Source organism: Panthera leo, chromosome F3 (genome assembly GCF_018350215.1).
Source record: "Panthera leo isolate Ple1 chromosome F3, P.leo_Ple1_pat1.1, whole genome shotgun sequence".
Classification (NCBI taxonomy): domain Eukaryota; kingdom Metazoa; phylum Chordata; class Mammalia; order Carnivora; family Felidae; genus Panthera; species Panthera leo.
In genome coordinates, this window is record NC_056696.1 from 4819237 (window position 1) to 4842637 (window position 23401).

The following is a 23401-nucleotide window of genomic DNA, read 5'->3' on the forward strand; positions in this document are numbered from 1 at the left end:
TTTCTTTTGGAAATTTCTGTTCTCTCGCCTGCCACTTTCCTTAGGTGACTCTGGTAATCCTGGTGGTGTTCCCCCTTGTTTTTGCAGGTGATCTGCAACTCCTTCACCGTCTGTAATGCGGAGATGCAGGAAGTTGGCGTTGGCCTGTATCCGAGGTAAGGCGAACGTATCTCCCTTACTCCTTTACTGGGAGGAGCGACCGTAATTCCCGCCAGCTCCCCAGCCCTGCGGAAGGTGTTAGAAAGGCTATCGCTGCGGCGGGTTCAAAAGCAACGCTTGAAACCTGATGATAAACGATAAGAAAATGGAGAATGTGAACTTTACAGGGAAGAATTGTATAACCCCGTTTTATATGCTGTGGTGTCAACAAAGAGCTTTAGGCAGAGCTCAGACCTAAATTCTTGCCCTCAGGAACCTGAGAAGTTGGGGATCGTGGCTGCTGACAAACGACAGCCCGGGATTTGGTCCCTGCCCGGGTCTGACGCCGCAGCCCCCTGGGCGGAAGCGCACAGTTCTCGTTCCGCGAGCGCAGTCCCGCCTCGCTTCCGTTTGTTTGCATGCTGGGAAGGTCCGGATGCAAATATAGCCCTTCTTGTAACTAATCGTGAGCCTGAGAAGTCGGCTTCCTTTCGTATTTCTCACAAGCCTGAAAAATCACAGGTCTGTTGGTGAGGGTCGTCCGAAAGCACTGGCACAGGCGTGCCGGTTGGGTTGGCTGGGTTGGCACCGCCTGGTTCCGGCTCGGCCCCCACATGCTGGCGTGTGCCGTGTGCTTCCCGTGTCTGTCTCATCTGTAAATGACCCTCATGAGATAAGCGTGGTGACTACATTTGGAAAGCACGTGCAAGGGCCAGGAGGGTGCTCCCTGCTCAGTAAATGCTCACTCGCACCTGCTCTGAGTACTATCGGATATGGTGCGGCTTAAACCCAGTCCCCTTCCCGGATGGTCACCGGCACTAAGACGCCTGTGTCGTGGCCCCGCACACGCCGGGATCTAGACAGCAGGACGCCGCCAGCGTTCTGTGTAAGAGGGAGGACTCTCCTCATGCCCCAGCGTGGCTGTGCGCGTCCTGCAAAGGGGCCGCGTGGACCAGATGCCGTGTGGTTGGGTCCCCGGCTGCTGTCTAATGAGACAGCCGTCCCCCGCGTTCACCCGCAGAAAGGACTCAGAGCACGCTTCCCTAAGTAGCCTCCGTGTTGTGTCGGGGAGCATTTCACCGTGACATGGGCTGGTGACAGCTCTGGGCCTTCCCCCAGAGCACTCAGCCCCTGGTGCACTGTCAGCCTCCCCTGTCCCCGCACCCCGGGCTGAAGTGCCTTCTTATTATCATTATAGTCATGAAATTTACATGTTGGACTGTATCTGCTGAGTGACGGTACCCCGTTTTTCCTTCCTGCAGTATGTCTTTGCTCAATCACAGCTGTGACCCCAACTGCTCCATTGTGTTCAACGGGCCCCACCTCTTGCTGCGAGCGGTCCGAGACATCGAGGCGGGAGAGGAGGTAAGATTTCCCGGCGCCTGGCTTGCCCTCGCATCAGAGACCCTCTCGCTCTCCACACGGCCCTTCCGGAAACCGGTTGTGCCTGAGGGGCAGCTCCTCATCATCCCCCTGCTGGGGAGAGGAGCCGTAACGGTCCACCCAGCGACCCGTGTGCCCATCAGTACTTGTCCAGGATGACAGATGGACTGTCTCTGGGTATCAGTAGCTCCTGTTGTTCGTGTGCCAGAGAGAGAGAGAGAGTGTGTGACGAGCGTACGTGTCCCGTGTGTGACGCTCCCTGCCCCCTCACTCTCTGCCAGTCGTCATCCCTCCACGGGCAGGAGGGCAGCCGGCTTGTGAATGGATCCCAAGGGCTTACTTACTCCCAAGGCCACTCCTCACATTTTGAAGGTGACTCATTTTCCCCTTCATGCTAAGAAAGTAAGCAAATTGCACTCTTTCAAGTAGTCATTGGGCCTTTACAAAGCCTCTCTGCGTGATTGTTCAAGCAAAGATGTGACGGGGAAGAGAGGCCAGGGCGTAGAACCTTCAGCAGTGACTAAGCCTTGACCCTTTGGGTTTGTAGCCTGCCGCACCGGCCTCGTTTGCAGAAGCCCGAGGTCTCAGGAGGCAGCTGAGGGTGAACGGGGGCCCACACAAGGTTGGCACAAGCACCACCCTGAATGCGGGGTTATCGGTGTCTACGCTTGTGAGAACCCACTTTCCTTCTACCTTCCAATTTGCTAAAGTGGATATTTATTGCAAGGAAAGCAGAGTATCATACTCTTTTATTGCATATATGCAGGTAATAAATAAATAAAACCAGCCAATAAAATCTGAACTCAGAGGCACCAGATTTTACGTAGACAGGGAATTGGCTTTGATAAGACTCCCTCCAAAGGGATTTTCAACCAAATGAGCTGTTATGCAGCCACTTGCCGAATTTCCAGCTTTTAGGAACGGTGTACTCAGTACACTGGGGTATCTGTCAGTGATGTGGAGAATCTCATGGTTTTTCCTGGGGACACATGTGACTTCAGGGCGCCTGAGAAAGGGATCTGTGCATTTTTGACAGCGTTAGTAACAGAGCTGAAGGCCGGCTGCTGCTGACGACGCTGCTGCCGATATCATGATGATTTTACTGAATTAAAATAAATCGGCCACATGAGAAGCAAACAGAAAAACCATTAGAAACCGTTGCAATTCTCAGGAAGGACAAAGAGATTTTCTCCTGTCTTGTTTTCTAGGCGTGGCTGCCAATTATTTTCCTGGGTTGGTTTTCATTTAGTTGAAAAAGCGTCTTATGTTTTGGTGCTTATTTCACTTTTTTTCACGTACATCTCTGGAGCAACGAGCAGATCCCTCCTCCGGCTTCACCCAGAACAGTTGTGCTCAGCATCGGGCCCTGCAGACTCGGGTATTTTCCCGCCGGGCACTTACCAGAGAGGCTTCTCCTACCAGAGAGGCAGGATTCTCCCTACAAGGCCTTTTCTACCATCCTGTTCGGAAGATGATGTGGTGTAACTGAGGCATAATTCACGTACCACGTGATGTAAGCTTCAGGTGGACGACGCGACGATGCGCCGTTTGCATCTAGTGCGAAATGATCACCGTTGTACGTCCGGTTAACGTCCGTCACCACACATAGTCACAGAACGTTTTTTTCTTGTGATGAGAACTTTTAAGATTTACTCTCATAGTGACTTTCAAATGTGCTTCGCAGGATCGTTAACTATAGTTGCCGTGCTGGGCATCACAGCCTTAGGACTTCCTTTATAACCGGAACTTTCCACCTTTATAACTGGAACTTTCCACCTTTTGACCCGCTTTACCCCACCTCTGGCAACTACCAGTCTGTTTTCTCTGTCTGTCAATGAGCTGGATTTCTTTTTTTCAGAAAATAAAAATTTCCCCACCTCATCGCGCATGCCTTGGTGGGTGACATTTCTCTGCACAGTTGTCCCCCGCCCCCATTTTACATACCCTTCCAGGACCTTTCAAACATCATCTTGTCAATAAAGCTTTTCCCGATGTCCCAAATTAAAGGAAGGTCTTTCACTTTGAGATCTCCTTTACGGTGGTTATTTATATTTCTGTGCAGTTATTCTGGCTCTTTTGGTGACTTCTCTGTTTGCCATACTTCTCTATCTCCTTTATCACCCAGCACTTGGCCTTGCACCCAGGAGGCATTTCGTTACTCGTTGTTGATTTGACTTCCTATTAAATGGCCCTTACCGTAAAGACCAGGAGTGCTTCTCACCAAGGGCACTGTTGACATTCTAGATGGATCCGCTGTTCATCATTCACTTTTGGGTCACTGAAGGCTGGTGTCCTGAGTCCCTGCTCAGCCAATGCCTGTAGCCACCTGCCTCGAAGAACTAACATACATCCTGCACATTTAAAACTGGCAGAGGTGGGCCAGAGGGAGAACCAGGAGAAGAGCTATTTTGAGGTGGATTAAGAGAGGTAATTCCTTTTTATTGTGCAAATAGTTGCTTTTGGTAAGTTGGGTGAGGAAGCAAATTTAAGAATTTTGGTAATTTTGGGGTGCCTGGATGGCTCAGTTAAGCGTCCGACTTTGGCTCAGGTCATGATCTCATGATTTGTGGGTTCGAGCCCCACATTGGGCTCTGTGCTGGCAGCTCAGAGCCTGAAACCTACTTCGGATTCTGTGTGTGTCTCTCTCTCTGCCCCTCCTCTGCTCGCCTCTGTCTCTCTCTCTCAAAAATGAATAAATGTTAAAAAAAAAAAAAAAAAAAAGAATTTTGGTAATTTCATAGCATCAACTTTGCATTTTGGCTTTATTGCCCATGTGGGCACCCCAGTTTTATTATGTGCTCAGTGGGATATAAGTACCAGAATGTAGGCTCCACGAGGAAGACTATATAGTGTCTATAATAGGGAAGATTCTTAATCTCTGTTTGTTGAGTGAATGAATAAAGCTTGTTAAAGACAACCAGAAGTGGGATAGAATCTTAGAGCCATTTTGAAACTATTGCTAATTTTCAGGTATATCCCATGGGCCCCACGAGGAAAGTAACATGAAAGCCAGGCACTGCCAGTTTGAGATAAGAGCATCTTAGACCCAAATGAGGAGAGTTGGGAATTTGCACAGTCTCCACAATAACAAAGGTCACCATGGAAATTTCTTACCCGTGACATCTCCTCACATAAAGCCACCCTTCCGACCACTTTTGGACCATTTCCCTTCAAACCAGCACCATTTACAACACTTTGCTACTTAAGGATTTTCATTGTGATGTTGAGTTGTTAGGTCTGTTTGGTTTGGTTTGCTTTGGTTTTGCTTTTGGGTTTTTTGTCTCCTCATCCAGCAGTGATGTTTAAGTAGGGTTTAAGGCATGGTTCGCGTGCTGGATTGCTGATGGCTGCTTCAGGGTTGTGTTACGCTATGAAATGTATATATCGGCTGGCAGTCTTCCAAAATATGGATCAGGGAAGAAAGCTGGACAGTCCGGGGCACCCTTGTGGGAATTCCTCGTTAGAAGAGGCTGTAGCTGTTATGAATAATGCCTCTGGCTGCCAGCATTTTCAGGACAAACGTGATTTGCATGAGCTGAGTATATCAGTATCTGTAATACTAGTTTTGATCTAAAACGTTTGATCTAAAGCGTTGTGGGTTTCAGGCAGTGTGTTTCTCCTCTCAGTCATCTTTGCTTAGGTGCTAAGTCACTTGACAGATTCACTCCATACTTAACTGGGTGTCATGTACCGTGGGGGGCACTGGGAACACAAAGACGAGTAAGACCCACCCATGCTTTCGGGAGCTCGAGGTATAATGGAGGAAACGGACACAGAACAGAAAAGAGCGAACAATAACAATATAAAGAGGACAATGGTATAAATACACATAGGGCTTTGTAGACATTCAGACTGGGGGCACCCAGGCGGTGGTAAGGGGCAGTAGCGGGGAGCGGTTGAAAAAGGCTTCCGTAGAACAAACTGAGGGTGGCTGGAGGGGAGATGGGGTAGGTTAAATGGGTGATGGGCCTCGAGGAGGGCACTTGTTGGGATGCGCACTGGGTGTCGTATGTAAACGATGAATCACTGGGTTCTATTCCTGAAGCCAAGACCACCCTGTCTGTTAACTAACATGAATTTAAATAAAAAAAATAAGTAAATACAAAAGAGGGAGAGAAGAAGAGGTTGAAGTGAGCCTGTCACTTGAAGGATGACAACTGCCAGTACTTGTTGCTAATGAAAAAAACTGAAGTTTTCAACTACAAGTCAGTATTTTGGAAGACCTGTATCCACCACCAGTAGCACGACAGCCCCTCAGACCTCGAAAGACTTTCCCTGCGATACTGGTGGCAATGGCAGTGACTGGATTTTTTCATATTGGATGATGAAATGTGTCGATATCTGGAAGGTTGCCATGGTTCAGTGGACCGATGCGTGATGTTGCCAGATCACGCTTGAATAGAAGATCCGTGCCAAGTTCGACCAGTGGATTTGAACATAACTGAGTTCAAGACATTTACCTATGTGATTTTAGATTCCACATTTCTACTAATCTTTAAGAAACTACCTCTTGTAAAATGTTGGTGTAATACCATAGAAGAATATCCGTGATAATTATCTGTGAAGGCTATTAAAATATTCCTGCTTTTTCCAGTTAAGGTAAAAAAAAAAAAAAAAAACTTCCAGAGAAGTAACTCCTAGACTCTCGAAGGACCCATAGAGCTCAGGTTGGCTGAGACAGGGAAGGCGTCCTAGACAAATGCACAGAGGCAAGAGACGGAATGGTGGCTTCAAGGAACAGGAAGCATTCTTCTCAATAGACTGAAGACTTCAAATGTGACTGGCAGATGAGGGAATATGCAGGGACCAGACATTATCATAGGGACCCGTGGGGCCCGTTATGGCGTCTGGCCTATAGGAGGTCCTCATTAGATACTTGTCAAAGGGATGGGGACGGAAAGTGGGGCACCGCGGAAGCAGAGGGGTTGTGTGATCGGACCTTGCACGCGTAAGCAAGTGTGGGAGCATGAGGGTCAGGTGGATGCAGTAATCCAGGCGCGAGGTGACAGTGGTGTCCTGAGGTCGGGAGGCATTCACCTGGGGGCTCGTGATGGGGGATCTGAAGAGAATAATGCTGGAAGCTAAAACTGGCAGGATTTGATAATGGCTGAGTACAAGGGTGTGACAATGAGAAGAGAAAGAATAACACTCAGGTTTGATTTTAAAAAAGAAGTGAGATTTGCCATCTTTCAGTTCAGAGCCCGTATTAGCAGAAAAATTTATAATTGTGACAGTGTAATTCCAGAAATGGAAGCAAAGTCTAATTTTAATTTGATCTTTTTACCCTTTCTGTTGTACATAATGAAAAGATGGGCTTCATGGAAAAAGCGTTCATTTTGCCTTGAAATTTTCAAGTAAGCAGCAGGTCCGATATCCAGCAAATATCTTTCATGTTATTACTCTAACGTTGGGATGATTTACTGCCTTTCCCATAAAAACTGCTCTCAAATGGCAGAGCAATGGTCAGTGGCATTAATATTTTAATGCGATTTTGTTCTGTGCCATTAAGGCATCCACTGATCAATGGCAGAGTTTCACAAATACGTTCCTGCTAAATGAGCCCAACATTTAGTGAGCAGATTCTTCATTGAGAACAGTGAATCAGTCAGTCTTCAATAAAGGTTTTTATCTTTGGCTGATAAAATGATTTAACTGTCATTACCAGCTAGTAATCTGTGTTTTCTCCCCCAAAATAGGAATAACAATGTTTTGCCATTGAGACCTTCAGTTTTCACACGGTGTATTTGGTGACATAGAGGGCACAGAGGAGGCACGGAGGCGGGGAGCGGGGCAGTCTTCCCTGGAGAAGTGTTTTGGAGCCAAGCTTGCGGGATGAGAATGCTCTGAAAAAGTGGGTAGTGTAGGGAAGGCACTGGCTAGCCAGGGCAGGGAGGCGCAGCGCCCGCTGGCACCGTGTGCCTTGTTCCAGAGGCCTAGTGGTGTGCGTGCCTGAAGATGGGAGGGTGTGCGGAGAGATACTGAGGCAGAAAGGCAGACCGAAGAGCAGCGGAGAAGCCCTTGTGTGCCTTATCCCCGCCGGCAGCGAGAGGCCGTCGCCAGTCTTCGTGTAGAGACGTGATCAGATGTGAGTTTGAGGAAGCTCTTTCAGAGCGGTCTGGAAGACGAGAGGTGGACGGCGGGCAGCAGGGAGGCCCGTTGGAAAGCCAGTGTCCCGATAGCGGTAGCGGTGGCAGGCAGTTCCGGCGTAGTGCGGGAGGCTGTCCGAGTCTGTTCGTTGGGGTTCAATGAAGCAAGTAGTCTCCTGTTGCCCGTTTGCCTCCTGGCGCGATCACTCAGAGTTTTGGCCCTCGCAGTTTAGTCTTGGGTTAGTCGAGGTTATTTCTCCGGCCCTGGATTCACTGGCTTCCCACTGGGCACGTGGTAGTCTCCCAGGAACTACTGCGAGTTGATCTGATCTGCTGGGGGGGGGGGGGGGGGGCGATGACTGAGAGCCGTCGGGGCAGATGGAGACTTCGAGCCCCAGGGTTAACCCAAGAGGGAGCACGGAGTTCAGTTCGTTTTACCATCACCTCATTTAAGGAACCCGGGACCCTCAGAGCCTGTTGAGACCCGATGGATACGTGTACTGCCCCAGACTTACTAACGGGCGGTTTCAAAACTGTGGTCGGAAATGGGTTACTTGGAATTTGGAACACAGTGTTGTGTGTAAACAGGAAGAACTCGCCTGATATCATGGCCACTTGCATCTCCCGGGCAGCCCTGGGTGCACATCACAAAGCAAGGAAAAGGACTCAGGGAATGAAAAAGTGGCCGTGGTCCCGGCTAAAGGAGCCCAGTGGTCACAGGACACTGCCGAGTGCAGACCTACGCGTTTTAGGGTTGATGCTGGCACAGCCCCCCAAGAAGCGAACCTCCCCTTGGGCCCACTGAAGTATGAGAAGCGGCTGTGTTGGAAAAAGAGTGTCAGGCTTGAGTCAAGGGCTGTGGGTGCAAATCCCAGATGGATCCCAGACCTTTGCTGATTTCCACAGTCTCACGCTGCCTCTCTCTGGGAGTGCCTAGCACATAGCGGATCCTCGGTAACACCGTCGAGAGGATCTAGAGAGAGAGCCAGCCGGCCGGACCTGGCCCTGGCTTCTGTCACCCTGGTGATGGCCACGGCGGGTGGGACAAGGGCTGGCAGACTGAGGCCCACCCAAAGTTATGTTTTCTGTCAAGAGCCCTGCCGTACTTTCCAGCATGTAAGATCTGGCTTGGTAGATGTGAGATGCTTTCTATTGAGTCTAAGAAAAAGCACGTGGGATTTTTTTTGGCTCTTGGGAGCTTTAGTTACCTCCTTCAGCGGACGGTCCTGCCTTCTTCCACTCCTGCCTGCCGCACCTGCCCCCATGATTACTTTCTACATGTAAAAGCAAATAAAGAAGTATTTTACACAACATGTCACAAGCTGACATATGACACTGAAAAGGAAAAACTAGAAAAGGGTGAGGGAATGAGGGACCCTGGGTGGGGCCGGAGTCAGAGTGTTCTTTTAAGCAAGGGAGGGTCCAGGTTAGACCTCGGTGAGGGAGGCCCCATAGAGGGTTCTGGGGGCAGCGCCCCGGGACACATCCTGTGTCGGTCTGGCACGTGTGAGTGCATGGGGACAGGAGGAGTGAGGGCTGGCGGGGGAAGGAGTTCAGAGGGAGTGGGGCTGGCGGTGGAAGGAGTTCAGAGGGAGTGGGGCTAGTTCTTATCCATTGCAGACTAATGTTTTTGTAGAACTTAATGACAAAAATTGCTAGAAAAATGAAATTTTAAAATCATAGGAAATAAAAGTCTAATGTTTTATTATTAGAGTCCCGTAAAGTTTCTCTTACCAGGTTCCTGTAGAAGTTTCTAAATGTTAGCTTGTGATTATTTCCTGACTTTAGCACAGAAGCACAGGCTGAGCTGTGCTGTAGGAATCCCTCATCAGGACTTGGCCTGTAAGCAAGAGCGGGGGCCGTTGGAGTGTTTTGAGCACAGGGAAGAGCCTATCTGTCTTCTGTTTGAAGAGGATCACTGAGAATCACGCCTGGAGGGTAGAGTGCAGGGGACACGGGGAGCCCTGGAGGGTGGAGCACAGGGGGCATCGGGGTCTGTGGGGGGAGCAGGGAGACTGGCAGAGACATGCGTTTTACGGGCCAGAGAGGAGGGCGACTCAGACCTGGGTGGTCACATTGGGAAAGGTAGAAAGTGGTGGGTTCCTGGTTTTGTTTTTAAGATTGAGCCCACAGAATTTCCTGGCGGATCAGGTGAGGGCATGAGAGGGAGAGAGAGGTCAAGGGTGACTTTGGGTTTCTGCTTGAAAGACACAAAAGATGCATTCCTGTCAGCGGGGACTGGGACGGCTCCAGCCCAGGTGGAACAGGCCAGGGGACTCAGGGGTTCCGTTTTGTTTATTTTGAATTAGACTTTGAGCACATAGATGCAGTCGAGTGAGGCATGCGTGGACATCGTGACGTTGCCGGAAGACCTGTGACTAGAAGGGGAACCTGAGGGCTACAGAGAAACCTCATCCTAGATGGTGTAATTACTGTGTTCGAAAGTGTCCAAGGAAGTCAGTTTGAGAGCCTCCCCCCAAGATCACATGCTGACATTAATTCTCCTTACTTGGAAGTGGTTTCTTTCTTTCCCTATCTCATCACAAGTAAGAAAAGAGTCTCCAACTTCAGAGGCACCAAATTTGGTTGACGTTTCGTTCCATGAGGCAGCTGCAGGACTGGTCAGGATTTAAGAGCGCCTGGGTGCATCAGTCCGCCACCCGCTCGGGGGCCAGGATTGATCCACCTTCTCCCATCGCTGGCGGTGATCGATTTTACTGCCCAACCTTAGTACTACCAAACACAACAGCTCTCGGTAGTCTCTTATTTGGTGAATAAAAAGTGAGGTGTACAAGTGTAGAGAGGTCACGAGTCCAGTTCTTTATAATAAAGATATAATATACGTGCGCTCACCACGCAACGGATGCTGGAAGGTAATGGCGTTAACATTTTACATGTGATTATTTGCGTAGCGAGATTGTTAGTAGTGTCTTTCCTCTTGCACTTTTTGGTGTGTAATAAAGACATGTGTTGCTGAAGGGCACGTGGATGGCTCAGTCAGTTGAGAGTTCAACTTTGGCTCAGGTCACGATCTCGCGGTTTGTGGGTTCGAGCCCCACATCGGGCTGTGTACTGAGAACTTGGAGCCTGGATCCTGCTTGGGGTTCTGTGTCTCCCTCTCTGTCTTCCCCTCCCCGGTCATGCTATGTCTCTCTCTCTCTCTCTCTCAGGAATAAGTAAACATTAAAAAAAAAAAAAAAAAAAGTGTTGCTTAAATAATCAGTGACAATAACCATTTGCTAAAGAAAATGAGCACCACAGCCACGTGACCCTCTTCTCTCTGGCCCCCCCAGCTCACCATCTGCTACCTGGACATGCTGATGACCAGCGAGGAGCGCCGGAAGCAGCTGAGGGACCAGTACTGTTTTGAATGTGACTGTATTCGATGCCAAACCCAAGACAAGGTATGTGTGTGGAACCAGCTCGGGACATCTCCCCGGAAAGACTCCTGTGGTCTTTCAGAGAACTCTGCTTTTATTGCGTGAATCCAGAAGGACTCTCAGCGCGGAGGGGGAAACTAAAAAGATGCATCGTGCTGCATGTATTTTAGCCTCTTGAACTTTTATCCCCCACGAAGCAGTGAGAGGTTTACTGCCAGGTAAGGATCTAGAGAGCTCAGGTTCTAGAGGGCAGAGAGGCATTAAACGGGTCATTAGGACACTGAGGCCAGGGTGCTGTTAGAGCACACAACGAGAGGGTCAGGTGACCTTAACGACTGGTAACCGCTACTTCTCGGTAATAAGCATTCCAAGTTGTAGCCTGTGTTTTATTTCCTCGGGTTTGTTCTGTAAGGCTTTTTGCTGTAGCACTTCGTCAGACAGAGATCACTTATCCAGCACCTTTGTCTCTCTGAGAAAGGAAGAAGGGCCAAAAAAATGCCATAAAGATAAAGAATGAGCTTTTCTCCTGTACTTCCCTCACATCAGACCTATCTGCTTTGAGTTTGCACACAGTCGAGTGACCTGATTAAATCTTACTTTGGTAGAGTATTCTGCATTTGCTGGAATTCTTTTGTAATCCCAGTGTCGTTTAACTCACTAATTGTAAATTAGGAAGTGGAACTCAGAACGTTCACAGATCTGCCTGTGGGAAAGGACGAAGCAAGACGTGGCAGAACCCAGTCTCAAACCCGGATCGTTTGACTAAATCTAGCGTTCCTTCCACTGCCGCAGCCATGTGTGGTCTCTGGTGGCAGCATTGATGGAGAGAGGACCTGAGCTCATTCTAATGATGCAGGAATCCATGAACATGATTAGTTTTTCATTAACAAGAACTTTTAGAAATAAATGAGCTACATGGGAAAAGTTGGAACCCCTGCTCATAGCTCCCCAAGATTCATTCTACCTCGGTGTTAGCCTTTTGCCACAACCAAGCATGCTGGAGTTCTAGAGGATCCCTTGGGATTTCTCCCCAGACCAGACCCTAATCAGGAGTAGCGGGAAGCGAGCTTCCTTCCCGCCAGCACCCTTGGATGGGAAGTCTTGGACTTAGTGCCTCTCCCATGCCATCTGTGTTGTGTAGACCTACAAAGAATTTGATTAAGTACTTATTTATTTATTTATTTCCAGAATTGGGGTCATGTTCCCTTTTGGTTTTTGTTCTGGTTGAAACCCGGCTAGAATAGTATATTAGGGAAAGGTTGAGCTGCAAATAACAGATAACCCAACTAAAACTGGCTTTGGTCGGTACGGTACATTTGTCTCCAGACTTCTGGAGAAGCAGTCTAAGACCAGAGCAGCCGCTCACAGGCCTCATCACAGACCCAGAATCCTTCTACCTTCCTCCGTACCCATCCCTACATGTGTCAGTTGTCCTCATGGCCCCAGGGTGACTGGCACCCTCAACGCTGAGTCAGTGTGTCCAGCCTCTGGACCCGAAAAAGAAGGCAGAGAACCAAGGAAAAGGCTCCTGGGGATTTCCACCTGCATGTTATTGTTCAGAACTGTGTCGTATGATCACCTTTACTGTGAAAGAGGTGAGGAAACTACACTTTAGGTTTTCAGCCTTTAAATTAGAGGAAGACGGGAGAAGAAGGTTGGGAATGGTTTTTGGGTAGCCTATCCACGGTATCCGCCATATTCATCGAGACTTTTCTTTGAGCTAAAAGTTTGTCTAATACTATATTAGGAATCTCCAGAGAAAGAGCGCCGACAGGGTGTGTGTCTGAAAAGTAGCTGGGACGGGGGGTATTTATGAAAAGGATTTGGTTCATGTGATTGTGGAGGCTTGGAAGTCCCAAGACCTGCAGTTGGTGAGTGGGAGACCCAGGAGAGCTAACAGGGAAGTTCCGGTCTGACCCAGGAAGAGCCAGACTTCCATTTGAGTCCAAAGGCAGGGCAAAAACAGTGTCCCGGCCCAAAGGCAGTTGAGCAGGAAGACTTCCCTCTTGCGGTAGGGTCAGTCTCTGTTTTAGTCAGGCCTTCAACTGATTGGGTAACAACGATAACAACTAACACACTGGGGAGGGCAGTCTACTGATTCAAATGTTAATCTCATCCAAAAGCAGCCTCTCACACATACCCAGAATAATGTTTAATGAAATATCTGGGCACCCTGTAGCCCAGTCAAATGGACACACAACATTAACCATCACAGATGGGCTAGAGACAGGCCAAGTGGTAAAATGGAAAACATACTTGCTTGTTCTGCTGGACTCTATTCCATTCTGTATCTGACACCCCGGGTGGCCTTGGGAAAGCCATTCAAGCTCTCTGATTTATCCTGTCATCTGTAGCCAAGGGACTCCTATCTCACTGTGGTTTTGATTTGCATTTTTCTAATGATCACTATGTTGAGCGTCTTTTCATGTACCTCCTAGCCATCAGTGTCTCTTCACACCTGTTAGAGTGGCTAGAATCAAAAAGACGTGGAATAACAAGTGTGGATGAGGTTGTAGAAAAGTGAAGCCGTGGGCAGTGTTGGTGGGAACACAAACTGGTGCGGCCTCTGTGGACAACAGTATGGATGTGCCTCAAAAAATTAAAAATAGGGGGTGCCTGGGTGGCTCAGTTGGTTAAGCGTCCAAGTCTTGATTTTGGCTCAGGTCATGATCTGAGGGTCGTGAGGTCAAGCCCCGCATCAGGCTCCTTGCTGGGCAGGAGCCTGCTTGGGGTGCTCTGTCTCTGACCCTCCTGCTCTCAGACACAGACGTGTGCGCGCGCGCTCTCTCTCTCTCTCTCTGTCTCTCTTTACCCCTCTCTCTTTCTCTCATAATAAATAAGTAACCTTAAAAAAATAGAAAAACCACATGATCCAGCAATTCCACTGCTGGGTATTTAAAGGAAATGAAAACACTAACTTGAAAAGTTATTTGCACCCTCATTTGCAGCATTATTTACAATAGCCACGACAGGGAATGACCTTAAATGTCCACTGACAGATGAATGAATAAAGAAAACGTGGTGTGTGTGTGTGTGTGTGTGTGTGTGTGTGTGTGTGTGTGTGTGGTGAAATATTATTCAGCCATTGAAAACAAGGGAATCTTGCCATTTGCAATAACGTGGATGGACCGCAGGGGCACGATGCTAACGGAAATAAGTCAGAGGAAGATAAACAAGTTCTCTCCGTGTGTAACACGAGAGAACTAAACTAGGTGGTCATAAAGCCCCTTCCTCCTCTGTTGTACCATGTTTCTCTGAAATATTTCCCCGTAGAAATGAGTGGGGTGTGTATTCATGTGAGAATATAAACTTGATTTCAATTAGCTCATCAGTTATATTTCAGGCTTCTATTTATCTGAGAATTTTGTTCTGTTTGTAATGTAAACGTCCTTCCTGAAATCTCTGTATTGCTGATTTGCTTTGAAAAAATCATGCACAGGTAAATCCAGCTTAGTGCATTCCCCAGAGATTATAAATTCAAAACTACTTCGGTCAAAATTCAATTTACTTCAGTTCCTAGATTCAAAGTGTTCGAGATTATTTTTCTGCTTTTCTTGGAGCCGAAGAAATTCATCTCGCCAGGTTTCTGTGTCGAGAAGTATTTATTACGGGGTCTCCATCTGCGAGGTGCTGGGCTCACATGGTATCATGTTTCAGGAAGGCAGGAGGCCTTTAATAGCGGGTGTAATTTGCATGTGCGGAGTTAGCTGTCATTTATAATCAGCAGCAGCCTAATTTCTGGAAGGAATAAAACGTACCTTCTAAGAGAGGTTTTGGAATGATTTGGCTTCTCCTGTGGCTTGCCCAGGTCAGAATGCTCAGCAGTGGAAGCAGAATAGACCAAATGGGATTGATTGTTTCCATAAGTTTGTGGGTCGTACAGAGCTTGCTTCCTTGGATGTCACGCGCTTTGTTGCAAGAAAAAGCTACATTTACTGGCCATGTCACCTTTTCTTTCCTAAAGCCTGTTACATCCAATCCTTCTCCTAAAATACAGTGTCTGTCAGCTTACTAACAACATCCGTGCCTCGCTCCTTCATGATCAAAATAGCCCTTAACTCGTCATCTGGCCCTCAATGTCCTCGTTCACCCAGCCTCGACCCTGTAGCACAGCAAGTTTTCTGAGCTACTGCTGTTTCCATGTCATTGCTTTGCTCAGAATTTTCAAAGCATTTACCACTGTCTCTAATGTTCAGGGTAAATGTCAGACTCTTAGCATTCAGTGTCCTCCAAAGTGATGACCCCACAGCCCAACCTGCCCTTTTTTCCCTTCCTTTCTCTTCTTTCCCCAACTCATTCTATCTGATCACATCCTTTCACCTCTCAGAAGCCTGCAACCTGGCTTTCAGGCACATATCCACACGCATCTGTTTATATATAAATGTAAGTATATAAATATAGGTAGACGTGTATGTAGGCTCTAACAGCTGTCAATCTTATATTGATTTGTGAAATAAGAGTGACAGGAAATAAGAGGAAAGCAAGTCAGTGTCCAAAAAGCAATCCATATGATCCTGTAAAGTGACTGGAAATAAATCACAAATTAAATTTCCCAGCGGCCAAATCTGAATGAGTAGTTTCAGAAGTTACAGTGGCTGCGAGGTCAGACACACACCTGTTGCTCTGCCGAAGCAATTTTTCCTGGCCCTGAGGCCAGAGCCACTCCAAAGGGTCCCACAAGACTCAGTGATCAGCTTTCTGTCAGACTGCCACAGTTATTTAAATAGCTGATTTTTATACTATTCTCCAATGTGGCTGATAGACATTTCACATTGTAACGTAATAAAAGAAGTAACAAGAAGGGTTAAAACTCATACGCTCTTGTGTCCTCTCTCTCTGATGGTTTGCTTCATCCCAAAAATAAAATTTAGGCTGTACAGAGGAAAGCAAGGATTGTGCATCCTTAGACGATCCTCCGTTAATGGTATTTCTTACAGTCTTTTCAGTTCGTTATTGTAATTTGTATTAAAGTGATACATGCATATAGTTTGAAAAGCCAGAGTACTAGAACCCAGTTCAGAACACTAGTACACTTTCCTTCCTTGCTCCTGCCCACATCCTACTCCCGAGATAACCCCCTTTTGGCTTCTGGGATTTACTCCGTGTTTTTAATTTTTTTTTTTCAACGTTTTTTTTTTTTTTTTTTTTTTTTTTTAATTTATTTTTGGGACAGAGAGAGACAGAGCATGAACGGGGGAGGGGCAGAGAGAGAGGGAGACACAGAATCGGAAACAGGCTCCAGGCTCCGAGCCATCAGCCCAGAGCCTGACGCGGGGCTCGAACTCACGGACCGCGAGATCGTGACCTGGCTGAAGTCGGACGCTTAACCGACTGCGCCACCCAAGCGCCCCTTACTCCGTGTTTTTAAACTGAAGCTCCCTTAAATCACACCCTAGGGTTGTTGTTTGCTATTCAGTTGGTTTAATGACTATTTTTTTTTTTATTCTTAGGATTTCATATTTGCTTTTTTCCCCATATCTCCCAGTTTATGTTTTAGATCTTTCCACCTGTTTCTGCTTCATAGTTTCCTATTCACCTCCACTGAGTACTCCTCTGTTACTTCTGTATTTGAACATCTCAGTCGCACCCAAAGAGTCGCAGTCAGTCAGTGCTGTAGCCTATTCACTGGATTGAAATCATGTTCCGGTTGTTGACTTTGGTCAGTTACCTTCCTTAGCGTTGCATTTCACGAAGTGGCTTGGAATTTTCTACTGCAGGCTTGTTTTTAGGGGAAAGTATTTTGGTTTTGTTCCTTTCTCTCCTTCTGTGCTCAGCCCCTCTGTCTGCTAACCTTGCCCTTGCCTACCCCGGACAGGGGGTATGTAATCACCACAGTGATATCGAGGCTACTATAGATCTGGTTACTTAGGTGATGGGTGACAGAAGGACTGTCTGTGTCTTCTGATCTGTGCAGGCCCAGCGCTTCCGGAACATATTTAGCTTAAGGGACCAGGTCATCAGCCCTGTGTCTTCAACCTCTTTTTACAAGGGAGCCTTACCTCATCCCCTGGCTTTAAGCCTTAAAGCTGACTCTATTCCCCTTTACTTTTTTGTTTTAATTTTTTATTTATTTGGAGAAAGAGCAAGTGCGAGCAAGGGAAGAGCAGAGAGAGGGGGAGAAGGAATCCCAGGCATGCTCCACGCGCTGCCAGGGCAGAGCCTGATGCAGGGCTCGAACTCACGGACTGTGAGACCATGACCTGAGCCAGAATCAAGAGTCAGACTCTTAACTGACTGAGCCACCCAGGCGCCCCTCTACTCACCCTTCTCACATGAAGCATTTCTCGTCCCTTTCAACCACAGCTACTGCCTGCTCCCAGACCCGAGGCCCTAGTTCCCGCTTGGTTTATTCCTTTGCCTTTCTGTTCTGTTTTGGGTCCAAGGAGAGTTTCTCTTGTCTTTGAATTAGTAAAGCTATTTTTGATTTCTCTTTTTCTATTTTACCCACTCTTACTAGGATTTGGGCTAAAGGGGAGCACCCCAAAGTCTGACCTTATAGCATGTTGACTGGACGTCTGCAGTTTGCTTTCCAAGTACATAGGTACGAATTCAGGTCTTTGGAGGCAAGGGAAACCGTGAGGATAGACAACAATCTCATTCTCCTGAGGGCTCCCAAGTGTGTGTGAGCCTTTTACCCAACACCAGCCTGTCTGTGAGAAGGGATCTAGATCTCGTATCACAGGGCCTTCTGAGGACAGAGACGTGAGTAGTCGTGCTGAAAACATATGCCCTCTGAAAATAGTTTAATAAATGGCTCTGTGGAGGGGAGAAGCCCCAGTAAGCTTCTCATCCCTTGATGCTCCAGTGCTAAGCCCAATTCCTCTTCTTTTCTTCTGTAGACATAAAGCGCTGTCAATTACTGTCCTGGGTAAATATTTCAGCCCCTCTTTGAAGATCCTGTCCTGTAGCATGGAATTTCCCTTCTTTGGTCCCTTCTGAGGCCCTCTGCAACACGTGTGCATCATGGAGCCCGAAGTGGCCCGACGTCCTCCCCAGAGCACCTTCCGTAGGCACTGCACCCCAGCGAGAGCGTGACCAAGCTGTGATAACCGGGCACAAGAGGTAGGAGCGAGGCAAGGACGAAACGGAGACTGAAGGAGCAATAAAGGGAATGTTGGAATTAAAGCCATAGTCAAAGGAAATGAGAGTTCTCTGCCCAAGACAAACTCTATGGTAACTTGAGTCTATTTCGAATATGAGCGTTTACTAAAAGGTCATCAGTTAAACCAAGATTTTTTTCTGCTGCCTTCCTCTGTTTTGCTAAATTAGTTGTAAGCAGAAATGCCTCGTGGTGCGACCGTGAACTCCACCGGCTCCGACTTGTTTTCTATCACAGGTTTTAACAGCCTAAGCAGAAGTGTTCCTGTGTCTCTCATGTTTGCATTGTAACGGAGTTCCATTATCTTCGGGAAGATTAGGAAGGTTTGGCAGGAGATTGAAGAACTGTGTGTGTGTGTGTGTGTGTGTGTGTGTGTGTGTGTGTGTGTGAGAGAGAGAGAGAGAGAGAGAGACAGAGACAGAGACAGAGACAGAGACAGATTTTAAGTGGCCAGGGCGCAGCACCGTCTCCTTCTGCAAACCACAGGAGAAAGGCTCTCCCCGGAGTGAGCACCGTGCTGGCTGTCACTAATGTTCAGGTAGGAAAGCAGCTTATTGACTTCATGACCACATAATCCCATCTGCGATGCTGCCCTGAAATAAGGGAGAGGCTTCTGGGCTGGGTACCACAGGCTCTGAAGTTGGCCCGGGAACCGAACAATGGAGCTATTGTGTCTCCTCGGAATATGCCGCCAGCCGCATGACAGGACGTCGCGCCTCAGCTCTGCCTTCTCCCCGGAGAGCGGGCAGCTGTGCCCCCGAGCCCTTGCAGGTGGCTCCGGTTTGTCCACAGTCCACCCCGGGGTAAGGAGAGGGTGGCTCCACAGGTTGTGGTGACGTAATTCTGTCTCACGACCTTCCCAGTTCTTGCGCAGAAATGCTTTTCTTCTTCTGGCTTTTGGTCCACAAAAGCTCTGACTCGGGGAACAGACTGAAGGGACAGCAGCTGTTGTGACACACGGCGTGTGTTCGTGTGCACCGGGCGTGGTCCCCACCCCACACGCGGCACACGGTGTTCAAGAAGTGCTCATTCTCAGAGAATGTTCTACATTACGATGCCTGCTGGAGCTTTGGGGGCACTGCCCACGTGCTGGGTGCTGCCTCCTCTCACTTCGTCCCCGTGACTTTATGAGGGTGGTGGTCACTCCTCTTCCCATTTTTGCAGATGAAGTAGAAGCTGTCAGCTGCAGAGGCTGTATTCCTAACCTCTCCTCACTGTCTCTAGCATTTTATGAATAACAAGTATACTTTTCCTATCTTTTTAAAATTCAGGTATTTTCATTCCGTAGAATTCACTCTTTTTAGCATACAGTGCTGTGCGTTTTGACAAATGCATATCGTCTGCAGCCACCACCACTAAGATGTGAAACAGCCCCACCCCCACTGCATTCCCTCATACCGCTTTCTAGCCCACCCCTGCCCCCCCTTGCAGCCCTGCTAACCTCTGATCTGCTTCCTGTCACTGTAGCTTTACCTTTCTCAGAACATCACATAAATCGATCCTAAAAGCCATTTGATTCTGTCTTCCTTCACTTAGCATAATGCATTTGCTATTTAGCTATGTTATTTTACACACACGTATGACTATGGAATCTCAGTACTTGGTACCTTTTTATTGCCAAATAGTATTCTATTATGTGGCTACTCCACAGGTTATCCATTCATCAGTTGAAGGACTTTCGGTTCTTTTCCAGTTGTTGGTGGTTATCAGTAGAGCCACTGTAAATATTCACGCACAGGTTATTGGGGGAACATAAGCTTGCGTTTCATCTGTGTAAATACCCAGGAGTACGCTTGTTGGCTTGCATGGTCAGTATATGTTTAACTTTATAAGAAACTGCCAGACTGTTTTCCAATGTAGCTGTATCATTTTGAATTCCCACAGGCAGTGAGGCAGCATTTCAGTTACTCTACATGCTTGCCATCACTTGATTTTTTTGTCAGTTTTTCTTCTGTTGTGATCATTCCAATAGAGTGTAGTGATATCAGAAAAGTGCTGTTGGTATTTTGATAGGGATTGCATTAAAGCTGTAGATTGCTTTGGGTAGTATACACATTTTAACAATATTTGTTCTACCAATCCATGAGCATGGTATAGCTTTTCATTTGTTTGTGTCACCTTCAGTTCCTTTCATCAGTGTCTTGTAACTTTCAGAGTAAAGGTCTTTCACCTCTTTGGTTAAGTTTATTGCTAAGCATAAACTTTTGGTGCAATTATAAACGAGATTGTTTTCTTAATTTCTTTTTTTGCTACTTCATGATTAGTATATAGAAATGCAACAGATTTCTGTATATTGATTTTGTATCCTCTAATCTTACTGGATTCATTTATCAGTTCTAGTAGTTGTTTGGTGGAGTCTTCGGGGTTTTCTATATATACTATCATGTCATCTGCAAATAGTGAAAATTTTACCTCTTCCTTACCACGTTTGATGCCTTTTATTTCTTTTTCTTGTCTGATTGCTGTGACTAGGACTTCCAGTACTATTGCATAAAGTGGCAAGATTGGACATCCTTGTCTTGTTCCTCGGTTTTTCACCATTGAGTATGATGTTAGCTGTGTGTTTTTCATATATGGTTTTTATTATGTTGAGGTACGTTCCCTCTTAACTTACTGTATTGAGGGTTTTGGTCATGAATGGATGTTGTACTTTCTCAAATGCTTTTGCTGCATCTGTTGTCCATGATCATATAGTTTTTATCCTTTCTCTTGTTAATGTGTTGTATCACATTGATTGATTTGCAAACATTGAACCGCACTTGCATCCCAGGAATGAATCCCACTTGATTGTGGTGAATGATTTTTTTAATGTATTGTTGGATTTGGTTTGCTAGTGTTCTGTTAAGGATTTTTACATCTATGTTCATGAGAGATACTAGCCCATAGTTCTCTTTTTTTGTAGTGTCTCTTATCTGGTTTTGGTATCAGGCAAGTGATGGCCTCATAGAATGAATTTCGAAGCTTTCCTTCCCCTTCTAATTTTTGGAATAGTTTGAGAAAAATTGGTATTAATTCATCTTTAAATGTTTGGTAGAATTCACACGTGAAGCTGTCTGGTCCTGGACTTTGGTTTGTTCAGAGTATTTTATTTACTGATTAAGTTTCATTGCTGGTAATCAGTCTGTTCAAATTTTCTATTTTTCCTGATTCAGTTTTGGGAGGTTGTATGTTTCTAGGAATTTATCCATTTCTTCTAGGTTGTCCAATTTGTTGGCATATAAGTTTTCATAATTCTCTTCTAATGCTTTGAATTTCTGTGATGTCATTTTTATATTTTTTCTCTCCTTTCTGATTTTGTTTGAGTTCTCTCTCTCTCTCTCTCTCTCTCTTTCTCTCTCTCATGAGTCTACCTAGAGGTTTATCAATTTTATTTATCTTTTCAAAAAAACCAGCTCCTGATTTCATTTATTTGTTTTATTCCTTTTTTAGTTTCTATTTTTCTATTTTATTCATTTCTGTTCTAATCTTTATTATTTCCTTCCTTTTACTGGTTTGAGGTTTGGTTTGTTCTTTTTGTGGCTTCTTTAGGTACCAGGTTAGGTTGTGTGTTTGAGCTTTTTCTTGCTTCTTGAGGTAGGCCTGTATTGCTATAAACTTCCCTCCTTCAACAGCTTTTGCTGCATCCCAGAGGTTTTCAGCTATCATGTTTTCATTTTCATTTGTATCCATGTAATTTTTTATTTCTTCTTTGATTTCTTGGTTGCCCATTTGTTGGTTAATAGCATGTTATTTAAGCCCCATGTATTTGTGCTCTTCACAGATTTTTTCTTGTGGTTGATTTCTAATTTCATAGCATTGTGGTTGGAAAAGATGCATGGTGTGACTTCAGTCTTTTTGAATTTGTTGAGGCTTGCTTTGTGGCCTAACATGTGATCCATTGTGGAGAATGTTCTGTGTACCCTTGAAAACAACGTGTTTCTGCTGTTTTAGGATGGAATGTTCTGAATATATCTATTAAATCCATGTGGTCCAGTGTGTGATTCAAAGCCACTATTTCCTTGTTGATTTTCTGTTTGGATGATCTATCCAAGTGGGGTGTTCAAGTCCCCCATTGTTATTGTATAACTATCTATTACTTCCTTCCTGTTTGTTATTAGTTGCTTTATGTATTTGGGTTCCTCCATGTTGGGTGCATAAATATTTACAATTGTTAAATCTTCTTGTTCGGTTATTCTCTTTATGTTTATGTAGTGTCCTTCTTTGTCTCATGTTACAGTCTTTGTTTTAAAGTCTATTTTGTCCAATATAAGTATTGCTACCCCAGCTTTCTTTTCACTTCAATTTGCATGGTAAATGCATTCCTTGACTTTCAGTCTGCATCTGTCTTTAGGTCTGAAATGCGTCTCTTGCAGGCAGCATATAGATGGGTCTTGCTTTTTTATCCATTCTGTCACCCTATTTCCTTTGATTGGAGCATTGAGTTCATTTACATTCAAGGTAATTATTGACAGGTATTTACTTATTGCCATTCTTTTATTTGTTTTATGGTTGTTTTGTATCTCTCCTCTCTTCCTTTCTTCTCTCAGTTTGCTGACTTTCTTTAGTGATATTCTTAGATTTCTTTCTGTTTATTTTTTGCATATCAGTTATCAGTTTTTGATTTGTAGTTACCATTAGGTTTGTATATAACATCTCATGTATATAGCAGTCTATATTTTTTATGTTTATTTATTTGTTTTAAGAGAGAGAGAGAGAGACAGAGCACAAGCCGGGGAGGGGCAGAGAGAGAGGGAGACAGAATCCCAAGCAGACTCCACACTGTCAGCACAGAGCCCGATGTGGGGCTCAAACCCACGAGCTGTAAGATCACGACCTGAGCCAAAATCAAGAGCTGGCAGCTAACTGACTGGGCCACCCAGGGAGCCCCATAGCAGTCTGTATTAAGTTGATGGTCACTTAAATTTGAACCCGTTCTTTACTTCTCTTCCCCCTGCCCGACATTTTAGATATCATACTTTACATCCTTTTATTTTCTGAATCCCTTGACTAATTTTTATAGATACACTTCGTTTTACTGCTTTTGTGCTTTCTTTTTTTTTTTTTAACGTTTATTTATTTTTGAGACAGAGAGAGACACAGCATGAACGGGGGAGGGTCAGAGAGAGGAAGACATAGAATCTGAAACAGGCTCCAGGCTCTGAGCTGTCAGGACAGAGCCTGACGTGGGGCTTGAACTCACGGACCACGAGATCATGACCTGAGCCGAAGTCGGCCGCTTAACCGACTGAGCCAGCCAGGCGCCCTATGTGCTTTCTACTTTTCTTACTCTTGCTTCTGGTTTTTCCACTCAGAGTCCCCTTTAACGTTTCTTGTAG

The 23401-nt window shown here is 46.2% G+C and overlaps 1 protein-coding gene across 7 annotated transcripts in view; it reads left to right on the forward strand.

Annotated features, from left to right (window-relative positions):
• SMYD3 (SET and MYND domain containing 3) overlaps positions 1-23401 on the forward strand; it is a 690952-nt gene that overhangs the window by 533423 nt on the left and 134128 nt on the right. For all 7 annotated transcript variants that reach the window (XM_042924638.1, XM_042924637.1, XM_042924644.1 and 4 more), the window contains 3 exons: positions 88-155; positions 1401-1503; positions 10901-11011. In XM_042924638.1, the coding sequence (XP_042780572.1) occupies positions 88-155; positions 1401-1503; positions 10901-11011 (282 nt within the window). The remainder of the gene's footprint in view (positions 1-87; positions 156-1400; positions 1504-10900; positions 11012-23401) is intronic.